This window comes from Crocodylus siamensis, chromosome 1 (genome assembly GCF_052110815.1).
Source record: "Crocodylus siamensis isolate JL-2025a chromosome 1, ASM5211081v1, whole genome shotgun sequence".
Lineage (NCBI taxonomy): Eukaryota > Metazoa > Chordata > Crocodylia > Crocodylidae > Crocodylus > Crocodylus siamensis.
The window spans coordinates 305,731,556-305,750,729 of record NC_143395.1 but is presented as its reverse complement, the minus strand read 5'-3'; the positions used below and the strand labels follow the sequence as shown (position 1 = coordinate 305,750,729).

The 19,174-nt window shown below is 44.7% G+C and overlaps 1 protein-coding gene across 6 annotated transcripts in view; it reads left to right on the top strand.

Annotated features, from left to right (window-relative positions):
* The window catches only part of MCF2L (MCF.2 cell line derived transforming sequence like), a 174,845-nt gene that overhangs the window by 72,705 nt on the left and 82,966 nt on the right, over nucleotides 1–19,174 (top strand). For all 6 annotated transcript variants that reach the window (XM_090022005.1, XM_090022050.1, XM_090022015.1 and 3 more), the window contains exon 2: nucleotides 8,657–8,740. In XM_090022005.1, coding sequence (XP_089878131.1) covers nucleotides 8,657–8,740 — 84 coding nt within the window. The remainder of the gene's footprint in view (nucleotides 1–8,656; nucleotides 8,741–19,174) is intronic.

The window sequence follows — 19,174 nt, the reverse complement described above, 5'->3', positions numbered from 1 at the left end:
GGCTGACTTTCAGAAACTCAGGAGACTGGTCAGCCAGGCACTAAGATACCATGGCCCCTTAGAAAGGGGAGTCCGTGAGGAATGGTTGTTCATTAAGAGTGAAATCCTTGAAGCACAAGGAAAGTCCATTCTGTCCCTCAGGAAATGCACTCAGTGGGCTGGGAAACCCCCTTGGGTAAATAGAGAACTTTTGGACCTCCTGAAACTGAAAAGAGAAGCCTACACCAGATGGAAAGCAGGAGTCATTACCAAGGAGGACTACACAGCACTAGCCTGCACCTGTAGAGAGTGGACCAAAAAAGCCAAGGCAGAAACCAGTCTCAGGCTAGCCACAGGAATCAAGAACAACAAAGTCCTTCTTCAGATACGTGGAAAGTCAGGGGAAAAACAAAGGCAACATCTGGATTCGGGTGTCAGATGCAGACTGGCAACATTTGCGGACGACACTAAACTATGGGGGAAGGCGGTCATGCTGAAGGATATGCTGGGGATACAGACTGACCTGGACAGGCTCACAAGGTGGCAAACCATGATGGCATTTAAAGCAGAGAAGTTCAGGGTGCTCCACTTTGGGAGGAAGAAGCAGCAGCATACTTAGACTCAGCAGTGCTACACCTGCGAGCACTATAACCAAAAGAGATTTGAGGGTCTTGATTGACTGCGAGATGAACATGAGCCACCAATGCCATGCCATATCTGGCAAGGCAAACCAAACTCTGGCATGCATTCACTGATGCACCTCAAGCAAAACCAGGGGTGTCATCCTCCCATTCCACTCGACCTTAGTGAGGCCACAGCTGAAGTACTGCATCCAGTTCTGGACCCCACACTTCAAGAAGGATGTGGATAAGCTTGAGAGAGTCCAAGGGAAAGCCACACACATGATCAAAGGCCAAGAGAGCAAGCCTTATGAGGAGAGGCTGGGGGACATGGAGCTCTTCAGTATAGAGAAAAGAAGGCTCGGGGGGACTTGGGGGCAGCCTATAAGTATATAAGGGGGAGTGCACCAAGAGCTGGGATAACAGTTGTTTATCAGGGCTCTCCAAGGGATAACACGATCTAATGGCCAAAAACTTCTGGAAGGCTGGATTTAGCCTTGATATAAGGAAAAACTCCTTTATAGTCTAAGTATCCAGGGTCTGGAACAGACTCCCCTCGGAGGTAGTGCAAGCACCTACTCTGGACTTATTCCAAAGGCATTTGATGCATATCTTGCTGGAATCCTTTTACCCCAGAAAACTTCCTGCCTATGGTAGGGGGTCTGGACTCAATCTTGTGAAGTCCCTTCTAGCCCCTAGTGTGCATGAAATCTATGATTGTGTGCAGTACTCTCATTTTTGCCATGCAAGTAGATGAAACTGCTCTTACCACATTTCTCACATATAATGTACCACACCAGGTTCCAGCAGCTAGTTTTTTGGGGAAAAGGTATGTGTCATATGCAGGAAAATATGGTACTTTAAGGTAACATGTCTATTTACAGTTCTGTTGGGGGTTTTTTGTATTTCTTTTTTTCCCCTCCTTTTTATTAGAATTCACATTGTAAACTTTTATGTCTGGACCCAAAATTTAGACAGTTTTTCATTTAAAGATATATGAAGGATTTGACTAAATATACTATAAATGGAATTTAAATTCCCTGCATCTAGGATATCGTAACAACACTTCTTCTAATACTGGAAACAAACTATTACAAAATCATTGGTGAAAGTGATTACAGTAAAGTAGGAGTACATATTTTATTTAGCTCAGAGTGAAATAAGGAAGTGGGCATATCTACACATGTAATTACTGTGCATGAATAAACTCGAGAGCTTATTGCTCCAGGGTATGCAGTTTGAATGTACACTTAGGAGCAATAAACTCTGAAGCAATAAGCTCTAGAACTTATTAATGTGCAGCACATTGAACTGGGTCAGAGCAACCATGGCTGGCAGGAGGGCCCCATGGTTCTCAACCTGCCAGCCCACAGCTGCTCTCCCCTCTCCCCCAGCTCAACAAGCTGCGAAGGGGCTGGTTGGGACATAAGGGTGCTTCAGTGGGGGCTAGCCAGGAGATAGCTGGATGGGACATGAAGGTGCTTTAGTATGGGGGCTGTGGCAGCATCTACATGTGCGCTTCTGTGGAGTGTTTACTCATATTAGGCTGGAAAATGGTCAGGCATATTTAATTTTATTAGGCAGTATTTACTTGTAAATACTGTCCTGCTATGGAGTAAATTAGTTTACTCCAGCCTAATATGAGTGTAGACGCTGAGACTTTTATTGCATGGCTAATTGGTCAACTGCACAGTAAATGTCTTGTATAGATGTACCCAGCTAGCATTAAATTAAATGAAGTGTTTCACTTCTAATACTCAAGTCCAGAACCGTCAAAAAACTTTCTTGCAGGAGTATTGCACCTCCTTGCCTGATTTAAGTCTAAGACTGATAGCATACAAAGACAACTTTTTGCTACTTGGAGAATAAGTCAGTTGCCTATATACTATTAAAAACAGAAAGCCCATAGATAGAGACCTGGCAATGGTTATCCCTTTAACAAAACGTTATCCCTTCATTTTCCATTATTTCTCTTATTTAAACATGGGCTTCTCCTTTTTATCAGTAATTCCAAATACCAAGAGTAGTCTTCATTTAGCACAATATCTCTATGGTTTGTGTGGTGCATTTGGACAAGATTTGAGTGGCTGGTAGTCAATAGAGCAGATGACAGAACAGTCACAAAACAATTTGTGTGGAAAAGGTATTCCTCTGAAAAAGATTTCTTGGAAAAGAAATATTTTAAAAATATGTAAAATCTTAGATGAAGAATCCCAGCATATTCACATATGTGTCCTCACACAACTTGTTGAAAAAATTGAAAGGAATTAAGAAGATTAAGTAGGGACCAATGGGAAACTGTTTCAAACGTTTTCAGGGGTTTATTCAGTCAGGATCTGTTTCTATACTCTGATTTGGCATGGACACAATGGGGCACGTATGCCAACCTGAACACAGAATTGGTGCCTAATATTTGAGTTAAAAGCAAGTTTAGAGAGAGCATAATTATATTTAAAGTGACTAACATTTTGATATTGGCATCATTTGAAAAGGTCTGCAATCTTCTGTGCTTCTAGGCATCAGTAGGATGTTGTTGGTTATTTTCTTTTATCAAAATAAAATAATACCATTAAAAAGTGCTCATGTAGTGAAAATTAGGCACTAATAAGAGTGATTTGTATAAGGAGGTGTGATCAATGTGCAATTGGAGCAGACAAATCTTTCCCAGATTTTTATGAATATCTTTAACGGCTGGGGATGCAAAATTTTATGTTCCGTTTTGTTAGTAGCTGACAAGTAGCTATAGGGGGAAAAATGTTGGTTGGTTGGGGGTGGTATGCACACGTGTGTTTGCGGGTACGGTGACACTTTGCTGTGTCTATGTCAAATAAATACATTCTAGGCTTTGAAGTAGCAGTCATTTCTATGGACAGAAGGTTTCACATGTGCATGTCCGGTTGCATAGTCAGCTTATAGACTTGGGTATATCTGACGGGTGCTGCTCACTGCAGATGGAATTATCATGTGTAAATCAGCCACAGTAAAATCTCTCTTGTTTTCATTTCATTTGATTTTTCTTTTCTGAATCCTTATCCAAGGCCAATTTTTCAGAAAACCTATGAAAGGCTGTAATTCAATTTTCTTCTAGATGTATCCCACAGTTATGTAACTGCTTCCATGGAACATGATTTAACAGTTAAATGCATCCTTTTGTGGATTTAAAAGTGCAGTATGTGGAGGTCTTCTGGCCAAGTAGTAGTTCACCAGATGCAGAAAAAAAGCCCCAATCACTATGCAATCACTATGTGACCTTGAAGGAAGTTATCGAGGCCTTTTCTGTTGCCTGCTGTCCGAGAACAGAAAAGTTCTGTTTTCACAAAATAAGTTGCTGCTTATGTGGAAGAAGTGAAACTGTGACAGTATGTTGGCTACTTCTCAAAAATAGCACTTCTCAGAATTTTATTCCTAAGAAATTCATTCAGCCAAACAAAAACAAAAAAAGCTTCCTTTTGATTTCTGTCTCTCACAGATTTCAGTGAACTTTTATTGGTTTTTTGCCACAGTTTTCTTTTAGTGAAAAATTGTCTTTGGTGACAGAACTAATTTGAACTTGTACTTTTATACTATCCACTTTGCATTCCTTGCTAGACACAATCTAATTACAAGAGGTAAACGGAAGGTTTCCTCTCTGAGAAATGACAAATGGTCCCTTTGATTTAAAAAATATAAATGTAATTAACCAAAACAAGAAACTGCCAAGTTAGGATTGAAACTCTATCCTTGATTAAGTATTGTACATGTTCTGCAGTTTCTGATTTATATACAAGTTTCCTAAATTTGAATATTGATAACAGTTTGAACTCTGTAGAAAGCATAGCTATAAATTGAGTATCTTAAGTTTTGACTTCTTGGCAATTTTTTTAAAATATTGCCTTGAGTTGCTATTTAAATTCTAGAGTTATATGGGTAATAGAAACAGTTTTATTCTGAAGAAATAGATGGAGATGAGCTAGTGTTGTTAGTTTGATTACAAAATCCAAGGATGTTTATCCAGGTTATGCTGTTTATATTGTGAGACAATCTAGTTATGAATTTCACTTCTGCTGTAGACTATATTATGATTGGGCATGCTTCAGATGTGTAGTTTTGGTTCAGGCTTACTACTTGCTTCAGGTGGCAAGCCAAAAGAATGCTTGGACAGTTGAATCACTAAATTTAATCGGCGATAGTCTTCAACGTTATGTTCACCATGAAATCCACAATAAATGACATTTTTATGTGCATATTTAACATTGGCTTTTAACCATAAGGCTAAGTGTAGGATGTACCTCTTTTGAAAGAAACAGTTCTCATTGTTCTGTAGCACTAATTTGACAGGCCATAGGTTTTCCACCATAAACAATATATGGGTATGTTTAGATAACATTTATGTGGCAAAGCATACTCCTAGACCATTTATTTACTTCCAGTTCTTGATCTGAACACAACTGTCTCCATTTCCTCCAAGGCTTTCTTTACTGGGTTTGAAATGTACCAAGAAAAAATACATCTGTAGATGCTGTTACAGTGAGCACCCACTAAGAATAAATAGTACTAGTAAAGAACTAGGTTTGATACTATTGCATTTGATCAGGTCCGTATTTCAAAACAGGTTGACCCCTGTAATATCAGTGGTCAGGCATATTTAATTTTTACTTTATCTCACATTCTCAATTCTGATATTCACACTCAGACAGGTACTGGAAGTGGTATTTCAGTCAATGTTAAAACAAGGGCAAAGCCAAGCATGTCCGACTCGTTTGGTCTTGTATCCTAAGAACATATAAATAAAAATGAAAAATTATAAAATAATGGTCTACAACAAAATAAAGAGAATGCAGAGAGATGTTATAAACTCATCCACATATTTCATTTAATTATAATTTACTTCAAAGAAGAATACCGCAGTTTTGGGGCTAGAATAACAATGCTCTTTCAAACCAAGCTAGAAGTTTTTTAGCTGCATGTAGACCAGCAAATGATCAGCACTGCACTCCAGCTGCCCTGGATAAATTCGGTCTAGTCAAATACTCTGTCGGGACAGAAATTCAAAAAGCCTGAGCCAGAATTGATTCAGTCTTTGCAGGTTAGTCTAACCTGGCTAGGCTAAATCAGTTTTGTAACTGGACAGATATCCCAGAAATGCAGGCACATGTCTGCAGTGGCTCAGGCTAGAAGCTGAGGGGCACTAGAGCAGCCCTCCCTTCCTTCCATAGTACTGAGCTGATGGGGGTGAGGCCAGGCTCCAGCAGGTCCTCCTGATTAGCCCAGCAGGGAATTGATAACCATGTTTATTACCCAATTAAGAAAACAATAGAGGGACATTACCAGCTACTTGTTGATTCTGCCTGTTGATTAATCAATGACTAGCTAGCCTGTGGTCTGCTAGCTAATACATAGACACCTCAGCAAGGCAGAGGGGAAGGGGGAATTCCTGCCTAGCAGGGAGTGGTGAATGGGAGCAGCCCTGCTCCCCACCTCTCTCTCTCTCTCTCTCCCCCCCCAGAGAGCCCTGCCCAGCCCAGAGAGCATGCTGGGATGCTGGGGGTCTCTGGTTTATCTTAAACCAGCAAGGGGTCTGGGACAGACATTGCATAAATTGGTTTCAGTCAAATCAGTTAAGTCTGATATTACATTCAATCAGGTTCATTTCAAACTGGTTTCAACCATTCTCAAACTGGTTTATGTGCACTGAACATCTATTCTGTTACAGATTTTAAACCAGTTTCTGGTCACTTAAACTGGTTTATGTGTAATGTCTGTCCCTGGGCCTCAGGAAATAACTGGTGATCTGAGAGGCCTTATGAGCACTCACGGCATTTTGGCATTGTGCCAGAGGACTGGAAAAGGGCCAATGTGGTTCCCATTTTCAAAAAAGGGAGGAAGGAGGACCAAGGAAATTATAGGCCAGTCAGCCTTACATTGGTCCTGGGTAAGCTTTTTGAGAGAATTATCTTGGTGCATGTGTGTGAGGGGCCAGCAGGGGAGACTATGCTTAGGGGCAACCAACACGGGTTCATTAGAGGCAGGCCCTGTCAGACCAACCTGGTGGCCTTCTATGACCAGGTCACCAAATCCTTAGATGCAGGTGTAGCAGTAGACATAGTCTTTCTGGACTTCAGGAAGGCCTTCGATACTGTCTCTCACCCGATTCTCATTAAAAAAAACTGTGAGACTGTGGTGTCAATACCTACACAGTCAAATGGGTCACTAACTGGCTGGAGGGCCGCTCCCAGAGAGTGGTGGTGGGCGGGTCTTATTTGACCTGGACGGATGTGGGCAGTGGGGTCCCCCAGGGCTCGGTCCTCTGGCCCGCACTATTCAATATCTTCATCAGTGACTTGGATGGGGGTGTAAAAACACCCTGTTCAAATTTGCAGATGACACTAAGATGTGGGGGAACATGGGCATGCTAGAAGAGAGGAATAGGCTGCAGTCAGACCTGGACAGGTTACAGGGGTGGGCGGACGAGAACAGGATGGGTTTCAACACTGATAAGTGCAAGGTGATGCACCTGGGGAGGAAGAACCAGCACCATACCTACAGGCTGGGGAACTCCCTTCTCGTCAGTGCAGAGGCACAAAGGGATCTTGGAGTCTTCATTGATGCCAAGATGAACATGGGCTGGCAGTGTGGGGATGCAGTCAGAAAAGCCAACTGCACCTTGTCATGCATCTCGAGCAGGTCCAAGGAGGTGATCCTCCCCATCTATGCAGCACTGGTCAGGCCGCAGCTGGAGTACTGTGTCCAGTTCTGGGCGCCACGCTTCAGGAGGGATGTGGACAACATGGAGAAGGTCCAGAGGAGGGCCACTCAGATGATCAGGGGGCAGCAGGGCAGGCCCTACGAGGAGAGGCTAAGCGACTTAAACCTGTTCAGCCTCCACAAGAGGAGGCTGAGGGGGATCTAGTGGCTGTTTACAAACTAGTTGGGGGGACCAGCAGGCACTGGGGGAGTCCTTGTTCCCCCGTGCACTCCCATTAGTGACTAGAAATAATGGTCACAAGCTGGCAGAGGGTAAATTCAGGCTAGACATCAGGAGGTGCTACTTCACGGTCAGGGTGGCTAGGATCTGGAACCAACTTCCAAGCAAAGTGGTGCTGGCTCCTACCCTGGGGGTCTTTAAAAGGAGGCTAGATGAATACCTTGCTGGGGTCGTTTGACTGCAGTACTCTTTCCTGCCATGGCAGGGGGTCAAACTCGATGATCTGCTCATGTCCCTTCTGACCCTATCAACTATGAAACTATGGTTCATATTTACCATCAGGCAAACTAGGATCCCAGTAAAATCACAGGGATCATGAAATAGATGCTTCAATATTTATTACAATGCAAGTACATTGCATGCAGGACATCATCTGAAACATGTTTTTTGTATCTCTCATAATCATGACCAGTACCATAGCAGTTAGATACCACACTATAGGATGGAATGCACTGGCAAGTTAATTTGGCATGATAAACCTTGGACTCCCGTTAAACACTCCTCATAAAATATCTGTTCTTAAAGGCTTTTAAAATCCTTACGTTTCAAAAACCACAATGATGATTAAATGTGTGTTCAGTATTCCAGCGTGACATCTTTCAAATGCATTAATTCTGCTGGTGCTTTTACAATTTAATTAAGAGTCTCAAAAGGTTATTCTGTGTCCTCAATTGGAGGATTTCAGGTAGATTTGGTCCAATATCAGTAGTATCATTTTCTGTCTCTCTTTTCATCGTCTGAGCAATTGTAGTGAATTTTAGGTTTGAACTTTGCAGGATTAGATTTAACTTCTATCTACAGTGTAACCCCTTAAATATTTGATTTAAACACTCATTCCATCCTCTTGAGTTGCAGCAAAGCTACCTTACTTCTATAAAGACCAAAAAATCAGTTAGAAGACCAAAATGCTGCTTCTGACAAAAAAGTTTGAATGATTCCACTTCTTCCCCACTCCATCCCAAAATAAATTTTTCAAAATGTGAACATCTCTACATGGGACTACTCTAGACCTGACCTTTTGTGTGGTCTTTGATAAACTCTTCTATAAGATACCACAATATTTCATTTGTTTGTTTGTTCATTTTGGTTTCAGATGAAATCATGCATCAGGATATCATTCCCCTCTGTGCTGCAGATATTGAGGACCAGTTAAAGAAACAATTTGCCTACCTGTCAGGTAAGGACAGCTATGCTGTGTTCAATTTATCATTTCCACTGCCGTGCTTTCACATAGCTGCTGATTCTTAATATCATGGAATCCCATGTCTGGTGATCTCCATTTGGAATTATTCATAATTTCCTCCTTTGGAATTTACCAAAAATGATAAATACAACTGAAATTTAGAGACTATTAATCATCTTGAGTAGTGCAAGCTGGCTGACTCTGTAGGCAGCATAACAGTACTCTGCTGAGGCCATGTCTGGCACATTCCTGATGCTCGCACATGCTGGTAGTTGTAAGGGAAGGTATTTGCCAGACAGGGGCATATCTCAATCTACTGATTAATATTAATTAATTAATGTTAATTAATAGAACAACCTTTCTTGTGAAAGGGGTGGCTGAATAGAATGTACCCTATGGGTATTTGTTGGTCCAAGCTGGCTTGCTCTGGACTTTGGGCTTTTCAGAGCAAACTAGGAGCCTTGGCTTGGTTTGCTGGTTAAATGATTTGTATATACACAGAAGGTCATCAAACAGAACTGGTTATTATTGGGAACAAAGGGAGACAACAATAGGGATCAAAGTAACAGTGATACAATACCAACAGAGAGACGAAAAGCCATCACAGCAGTAATCCTTCAGGAACAGAAGTTGATTCCCATTGCCAGCCAGTGCTGTACTGCTCCATTATCAGGCAACCATGCTCACTTGCACTCACTCTTTCCAAACTCTGAGTACTCTGAACAGACTCACAGCCTTACACTCTGCACTTCACAGGCATAGATTACAGACCCACTGATCCAAATACCCACTTAGCCCTCCTTCACCAGTGCACATCAACCCACAACCCATGTGCACACAATCTTTGGCAACTTGGACCTTTATAGTCTGAGATCACCTCATAGGTCTGAATCAGTTGGTGCTGGATCTGTACTGTTAATCAGGGCTGTGTGAAGCTTTGATTCCTGATTCAATTTGGTGGAGGTTCGGCCCAATTCCATGGAATCTCTGAATCCGAATCAAATTGGGAGACTTCTCAGTCTCTCCAAATCAATTTGGAGAGATTCGGACATAGACACAGCTTTAAATGTGTTTTTTTTTTTTCTACATATCTCAAGGTAACAGGCAGCTCATCAATGCTGCAATGCTGGGACAGATGGAGTGTCCCATAGGAGTGCAGGGGGCTCCCCAGCATGCCTCAGCAGCAGACCCAGAAGTGGGCCAGGAGCACTTCCAGGAGCGCCCGGAGTCCCCCCACGGCCAATCACCGAGCTGGGGGGCCCCAGCGCACTCACTCCCTGGCAGACCCAGAAGTGGACCAGAAGTACTTCCACTCCACTTCCACCTCTGCCGCTGAGCATGCTGGGTAGCCCTCCATGCTCCTGTGGGACACTCCATCTACTCCAGCATCATAACATTCATGAGCCGCACCTGGTACCTCAACGTATGTAGAAAAAAAACATGGCAATGTCCCCTGAAATCACTGTTCATTTCTTGGTGGGTCCTTTTGCTTTAGTCCGTATTTTGTGCTTCTACAGAAAAATGTTGCTTGGTTTTTTTCATGAGACTTATTGTGTCTGTGTTGCTCAGGATGTAGACTACCATTTTAGATCTTAAATTGGGACATAAAGGTACTAAACTCACTTTCGTACTATGTGTTTTGTCTTTAAAATTGGGCCTTTGACCAAAAAGTGTTAGACTTCAGATGCATCCTCAGATTTGGCTAAATTGTAATTACACTGGATTGCAGTTGTTCTAAGTTCCTTTAATTAGATTCAACTTCTTGACAAAACACAGCATGTAAAAACTTCTAGCTCACTGAAGGGAGAAAATACTTTAACTTCTTTTGGTCTCTTTGAATGCAAAGGGAATGCTATATAATGAAAACAGCAGTGCCAAATCTTTTATTCAATCCCCATAATGTTAAAATTAATACCAGATACTATGACTATTCTTGTTAAATCTACTGCTACAAAGATATAGAAAGAAGAAGTTCCCCCTGAAGTGGTGATCTCCAAACACTGGGTCTTCAGGTTGCCAGGGACTTGAGAGTTGGTTGCATTAGTCCCTCTTTCAAATCGGGCATCAATCCATACAGATGACTCCACTTAAGTTATGGCTGTAGATGTGGATCCATTGTTGGTTTTGTCTGCCTACAGTAACCAATTTAGAGATGGCACCTGATTTTTCTTTTTTGAAACCCAAATGTCAATTATTTTCCATCATGAATTCAGTCCTGTAGATCCCCATCCTTGCACATTGCCATAAAGCATCCATTATACCGTACTTTGACTTTTCTTATTGTGCTGGGAAGTGATCATTACCAAAATGTTGCTAAGCGCTCTCTAATCCCCTCTTAGATTCCTACAGCAAAGAGCTAAGAGACTTTCTTCCTTGTTCCTAAAACCTGCTAGCCTCACAAAGAAACATACATGCACTTTATCTGATTGGGGACTTACCTTTTTTCTTTCTGTAAAACAGTTCAAGAAACTATCCTATGCTGGTATATTTTCATTCAGCTTGGTGCAGAAAAAGTCCTCAGTTTGTGACTTCCTTTTAACACCACACTGAAATGAAAAGGTTATTAATTACTTCTGGTCAGAGTTTATATATCAGACAAGAGGCCAAGACTCTCAGATGGCACTGTAGACGAATCTGCATGGAATTTCCAGATTTCCTGTTTACGTATCTTGTTCTGTAAGTTCACTTTTATGCAGCTCTTCCTCGATGCCTATCTTCTTGTGGTTATAGTGGACAAAATAATAATTTAGCACTGTTGGAATTCTTGGAAACCCCTGTCACTTCACCATGTCTCATCTTTCATCTTTATGTTCCGTTTCCCCTGGGGAAAGGACCTTATCATTTCATTTAACTAGAAGCTTCATAGGATTCTGTTTTGCTATAAACAAACATCAGCATAGTCAGGAATTTGCAAAGGAGTTCAAGGAAAATGCGTTCCTAACTCCTGTTGGCTTTCAATAGATTAAGGTGCATAACTACTTTTAGGCTCCCTGGAAAAAAACTGACTGAATGCTTCATGACTTTCTCAAAGGAAAAAACCTACCGTTTCATGTGAGCAAAGGCTGTCCTATACAAAAGACGGCACTCTAGTTCACAATTAATATTACAGCATAACCCTAGCACCATTGATGCAGTTAGAGAGGAACTCTCCAGCCAGATACCTACAAGAAATATTCTTTCTTTTCCTCCAGAAGGCAACATCCTCCAAATCCTCTGATTTAGTTTCTTTGCAGTGGGTCTGGCCTAAGGGAGGAGCAAGTTGTAGAGCTCTGACATAGAAAACACTTTGCCATCATTCGTTTCCCCCATTCACCTCATTTTCACCCATTCTCTCTCTGTAAGAGGGGGTGTGGTGTCGAGTATCAAAACCTATGATAACTGCAGTTGTGGCACTGGGCTCACATTAATGTGCAGTCCTTTAGTTAGGCAGGTCCAGGCAAACTCATTAGTGGCTGGGGAATTGTTTCCCATTGAAAATGGCTAATATTTGGGAAATCTGGCGCTCTCAGGATGATATCGATTAGGGTTGCGTGAAACTTTGGTCACTAATCCGATTTGACCTGCTTCGGTGGCCGAACCTCTGAATCCGAATCGAATCTGGAAACCCTTTAATCCCTCCAAATCAAATTGGAACCCTCCAAATCGATTTGGAAAGATTCAGATGTAGACGCAGCTTTAATTATTTTTTCGACGTACCTTGAGGTAGCAGGAGATTCGTGAATGCTGTGATAATGGGGCGGATAGAGTGTCCTACAGGACCCCCAGCACACACGGCAGCAGACCTGGAAGTGGACCAGAAGCACTTCTGGTCCACTTCCAGGTCCACCGGGGAACGTGATGAGGGGGCACCCCTGTGCCCCTCCCTCCCCCCGCAGCTCGGTGACTGGTGCCTCCTGGGTCTGGGAAGGGCATGTAGGGTCCCCCCGTAGCCAATCCTCGAGCCAGGGAGGCACAGCTCCCTTCCCCCCCCCCCCGCCACACACTCCCTGATCGACCCAGAAGTGGATCAGAACTATTTCAGTTCGCTGCTGAGCACATGCCACCCTCCTCACTCTCCTGTGGGACACGCTATCCACCCCAGCATCGTGCCTGGTACCTCAAGGTATGTAGAAAAAACATTTAAAGCAGTGTCTGGCCAAATTGCTGGTTCTCCAAATTGCCATCGAATCTTCGGATTTGGATTTGGCCCAGTGAGATCCCTAAGAGTTTTAGTCTTTAAAACCTGAGGTTCAAGCAGGAGGGGAGCAAGTAGAATGTCTCATAATAAGGACTAGTGACTATAAGTTCCCTGATTTTGTTCCTTCTGTGCAGGGGAAGGGTAGGGGGTTCACAGTTTACAAATAGTTTATTCAGGAGTTGTCACTACAATGTGGTTTTTGAAGAAGCCAATGCAGCAAAATGTTGCAAAGCCTCTTTTTGTTTCCTGCATGCCTTACTCTGATTGTGTTTATTAAAAAAAACAAAGGTTCTATTAATATAAACTAGCCATTACTTTTGTCACTTGTAATATACATTTATAACACTCGCCTTGTTTTGCATACTGTTAGTATCAGACCATGTACTCCAATTCCCATCTTAGAGGAGATTTTTAATACCTATAATGGAATTGATCGGTTGAAGGTATTCTTTGGATATATCTTGTGATATGTGTTCTGCCTGACTGGAGCAGACTCTTGCTATAAATGTAGGTGTTACATTTATAACAGTAATTTGCAGTTGTAGCACTACAAAAAGCAAACATGCAGCCATTCAATCTTATAGTTTCATAGTTTCTAGGGTCGGAAGGGACCTGAGCAGATCATCTAGTCCGACCCCCTGCCCATGGCAGGAAAGAATACTGGGGTCAAATGACCCCAGCAAGATGTTCATCTAACCTCCTCTTAAACACCCCCAGGGTAGGAGCCTGCACCACTTCTCTTGGAAGCTGGTTCCAGACCCCAGCTGCCCTGACTGTAAAGTAGCGCCTCCTGATATCTAACCTAAATCTACCCTCTGCCAGCTTGTGACCATTATTCCTGGTCACTCCTGGCAGTGCTCAGGGGAACCGTGACTCCCCCAACGCCTGCTGGTCCCCCCTGACTAGTTTATAACAGGCCACAAGATCCCCCCTCAGCCTTCTCTTTTGGAGGCTGAACAGGTTCAGGTCCCGTAGCCTCTCCTCATAGGGCCTGCCCTGCTGTCCCCTGATCATACGAGTGGCCCTCCTCTGGACCCTCTCCATGCTGTCCACATCCCTCTTGAAGTGGGGCGCCCAGAACTGGACGCAGTACTCCAGCTGCGGCCTGACCAGTGCCGCATAGAGGCGGGGGGATCACCTCCTTGGACCTGCTCGAGATGCATCTGTGGATGCATGCCAATCTCTTCGTAGCGTTGCCACAAATGGTAGTATTTTTTATAGAACTTCTGTTTTGTAGGCTGCATATAGTGTTTGCATAGTTGTATGGAGAACTACCAAGGTCTCTAGAACCTCAGCATCCTATAGTCCTCCACGCTTCCTCTACATGCACACCACCTCTCTCTTCATAAGGAAAGTGCCTGATAATAGGCCACTTTACTTGAAAGGAGGACTTGTACAGAACATCACTACAAAAAAAAAGCCAAGATTGCACACGTAATATTGTATAGCATATAATAAAGCATTAGCTTTTCAGATCACTTGACCCCAAATTGTTTTCTGCATTAAGTCTCTAGCATAGAAAAGCATAAAAACAACACTTAAAATTTAAACATGCATTTAAAGTTTCATTGGATAAATACCAAGTCTAAGAGTGATCTCTGTTAGCTGTCTAGTTTTTTTGTTTGTTTAAAATGCGTATTTGTAAGCAGGTCACTCACCCAGCTTCCTCATCAAAGGCAAACAACTCTGAGTTCAGGTTTATAGTTAGTTTATTTTTACATGTGCAACGTTGCCCTTATAGCAGGCAACCAAAACAAAAGTGTGTGGAATAACTGAGACCCAAAACCTGTGGGTTTTTTTTCTCCAGACCTAGAGAGGGGCAACTCATGTTCTGTGCACCGGCCTTTGCCCTCTTTCTCTTGCCCTCCTTCTCCCCTTGTACTCTGCTCCTGGAGCTTTTTTACCCTCTTCATAGCTCCACCTGTTTACTGGTTTACTGTCATTGCAGCTGGCTCCCTGCCTTCTAGCTAAGCAGACTTAAGCTGCTGACTACGTGCAGTTAAGTTTCAAACCCTGAAGGTTGAGTATCTCCTTCAGTATTGCAACCACACTATTCTCTTTATCTACATTCGAGGTTTCAGTCATTCTAACTTACAGAAAATTTAACAGAGACTAATCGGGCAGTAGAGAAGTGCCACACCATGTTTATAATGGGTGTCTGTTTTCAATTGTTCATATTAAATTGCCCTATTTCAGTTATGGGAAAAGATGAATTAAGGATAATAACTCCTTTTTCAAATGCATAGGAAGTAAGAAGAAGGCACTGGGTAATGTGGGGCCCCTACAGGATGGGCTTGGCAATCTGGTGATTGCAGCAAATGAAAAAGCGCTGACCTCTTTAATGAATACTTTGCTTCTATATTCCTGAACATGGACCAGGACATTTCTCCCGCTAGAATTGCAGACGGACCCAGGGGAGGCACTGCCATGCCTAGGGTCAGGGAGGACCTAGTTAGGGAACTTTTGGAGGGGCTGGACATGTTGAAATCAGTAGGTCCTGATGCTCTTCACCTGAGGGTGCTGAGGGACTTGGCAGGGGTCATAGTGGGGCTCCTGGCAAAGCTCTATAAGCGCTCGTGGGGCACTGGCCAGGTACCAGAGGATTGGAAAAGGGCCAATGTGGTCCCCATTTACAAGAAGGGGAGAAAGGAGGACCCTGGCAATTATAGGCCAGTCAGTTTCACCTCGGTCCTTGGGAAGATCTTTGAGAGAATTATCGAGGAAGCACATCTGCAGAGGAGGTTTTCATAGATTTCATAGACATCAGGGCTGGAAGGGGCCTCGGGAAATCGACTCCAGCCCCCTGCCCAAAGGGCAGGAAGTCAGCTGGGGTCATAGGATCCCAGCAAGATAAGCATCCAATTTACTCTTGAAGGTGTTCAATGTAGGTGCTTGAACCACCTCCACTGGCAGACTGTTCCAGACCTTGGGGGCTCGGACAGTAAAGAAATTGTTCCTTATGTCCAGCCTGAAACGGTCTTGCAGGAGTTTGTGACCGTTCGACCTCGTCATCCCTTGGGGCGCTCTGGTGAACAAACGTTCCCCCAGATCCTGGTGGTCACCCCTGATAAACTTATAGGTGGCCATCAGATCACCCCTGAGCCTGCGCTTTTCCAGGCTAAAGAGTCCCATGGCTCTCAGCCTGTCATCGTAAGATCTGTTTTCCTGACCTCTGATCATGCACGTGGCTCTCCTCTGGACTCTCTCAAGCTTCTCCACATCCTTTTTGAATTGTGGGGCCCAAAACTGGACCCAGTACTCCAGCTGTGGCCTCACCAAGGCCGAGTACAAGGGGAGAATGACGTCCCGGGATTTGCTCGAGAAGCATCTATGGATGCAAGCCAGCGTTTTGGTCGCTTTACTAGCCACAGCGTCGCATTGCAGGCTCATGTTCATCTTGTGGTCAACGATGACCCCCAAGTCTCTTTCTTCTGTAGTGCTATCCAATGTAGCACTGCCAAGCCTATAAGGAAGCTGCAGGTTTTTCCTCCCAAGGTGGAGAACCTTGCATTTTTTGGTGTTAAACACCATCAGGTTCTCGTCCGCCCATTTGCTGAGCTTGTCCAGGTCAGCCTGGATCACCCGCCTATCTTCTGTCGTGGATGCTTTGCCCCAAAGTTTGGTGTCATCGGCGAACTTGGCCAGTCCACTTCTCACTCCAATGTCCACATCATTAATGAAGATGTTGAACAGGATGAGTCCCAGGACAGAGCCTTGAGGGACCCCACTGGTCACAGGGCACCACGATGAGTGACTGCCATCAATTACAACCCTCTGGGTCTGACCACGGAGCCAGTTTCCCAGCCAGTGGATCGTGGTGGAGCCAAGGCCACAACTGGGCTGTTTGGCCAAGAGGTGATCATGGGATACCAGATCAAAGGCTTTTTTGAAGTCAAGATATGATATCAATCTCTTCTCCCTTGTCCAGGTGATAGGTCACCTGGTCATAGAAGGAAATGAGATTGGTCAAACAAGACAAACCCGTGCTGGCTATCCCTTAGAATGTTAGCCTGGACCAGTCCCTCAAGGATGGCCTCCTTAACAAACTTTTCCAGGATCTTCCCCAGGATAGAAGTCAGGCTAATGGGCCTGTAGTTAGCTAGATCCACTCTCCTCCCTTTCTTGAAAATCGGCAACACGTTGGCCTTCTTCCAGTCTTCGGGCACTACACCAGAGCGCCAGGAGTTTTCAAAGATCCGTGCCAGGGGCTGGACTATGATGCTCGCCAGCTCCTTGAGTATCCTGCGGTGCAGATTGTCAGGGCCGGCTGACTTGAAGGTATCCAGCTTCTCAAGGTGTTCCTTCACGAGGTCAGCATTTATGGAGGGTAGGGGATCCCCATCACCCGGATCTCCCTGTCCCATAGCAGGCATGGGCGTCCCATGGGACTGATGAAAGACTGACGCAAAGTACCTATTTAATAGGTTGGCTTTTTCCTGGGCGTCAGTTGTCAGTTGCCCCATCTGGTTTAGCAGGGGTCCAACATTGCCCTTGCTTTTCCTCCGGCTCCCCACGTATCTGAAAAAGGACTTTTTGTTGTCCTTGATGCTTGAAGCTAATTGGAGTTGAGTTGCAGCCTTGGCTTTCCTGGTTTGCTCCCTGCAGGACCGGACCAGTGCAGAATAATTCTCCTTGGAGGTGAATCCCGTCCTCCATCCTTTGTAGGCTTTCCTTTTTAGCCACAGGAGGTCCGCTAGGTCCCTAGAGAGCCAGGAGGTCTGCTGTGCCTTCTTGCTGCCTTTCCTCCGTGCTGGAATAGATTTAGCTTGTGCATTGAGGATCGCTTCCTTGAGAAGCAACCACTCTTCTTGAACTCCCATCTCCCTGGGGTCATGGTCCCTGAGGGCCTGACCGACAAGCCTCTTGAGCTTGTCAAAGTTGGCTTTTCTGAAGTCAAGGACTTCTGTGTTGCTGACTGACTTGCCAGCTTTACGGCGGATGGTGAAGGTGATCAGCTCGTGGTCGCTGTCACCCAGCTTCCCATTGATCACTAGGTCGCCGATTAGGTTGTCCCCCGTAGCCAGTACCAGGTCGAGCAGCGCTTTGCCTCTCGTTGGCCCATAGACTTCTTGAGTCAGGTAGAGGTCATCCACGCATGAGAGAAAGCTTTGCGACCGCTCGGATTTTGCTGAGTGATCTTCCCACGAGATGTCCGGGTAATTGAAGTCACCCATGACAACCAAGGTCCTGGGCGAACTCCTGGTCAAGCGCAGGACTTTGAGTGGGAGGTCTGTAGTAGACTCCCACCGTTGTGTCCCCTGTGCCATTTTTCCCACGAATTTTTACCCAGAAGGTCTCTAGCTGTCCATGCCGGTCACCAACATCAGCTTGCAGGGACATGTAGCTTTCCTTCACATAGAGAGCTACACCCCCGCCCCTTTTGTCTACACGATCCCTCCTGTACAGGGTATAGCCCTCTATACCCGTGGTCCAGTCATGGGTGGAGTCCCACCAGGTCTCCGTTATCCCAATGATGTCATAATTTTTTGCACTGAGCAGGAGGACAAGCTCCTCCTGCTTGTTACCCAGGCTCCTGGCATTAGTGTACAGGCAGGCAAGTGTCCCCTTGGGGGCTCTTGCCTTGCCCACAGATTGTGCCAGGGCTGGGGCAGGGGTGGGCTCCCTTAAGTGCCTTGGTCTGCTGGCTTTGCAAGGGTCGCTCAGCGGGCCAGCAGTGACAGTAGTCCCCCCATCTCCCAGAGGGCTTAGTTTAAAGCCCGGTGGAGCAGGTCAGCCAGCCTGGCTGAGGTAATGCTCAGGGACAATCAGCATGTGTTCACTGAGGGCCGGTCCTACCCGACTAACCTGGTTTCTTTTTATGATTGGGTCACAAAGTCCCTGGACAAGGGTGTCGGGGTAGATGTTGTCTTCCTGGACTTTAAGAAGGCCTTTGACATGGTTTCCCACCACATTCTCTTTTAAAAAAAACAACAAAAAAAACTTGGTGACTGCAGCATTGATGCCTACAAAGTCAGATGGGTGGCAAATTGGCTCAATGGTTGGACCCAGAGAGTGGTGGTAAACAGGTCATTTTTGACCTGGAGGGATGTGGACAGTGGAGTCCCCCAAGGCTCAGTCCTGGGGCCTGTACTGTTCAACATCTTTATCAGTGATCTGGATGTGGGTCTGGAAAGCACACTGTCCAAATTTGCTGACAAAACCAAGTTGTGGGGCAAGGTGGGCACACTGGGGGGCGGGGAGGGACAGAATCCAGCTGGATCTAGACAGGTTACAGAGGTGGGCAGATGAGA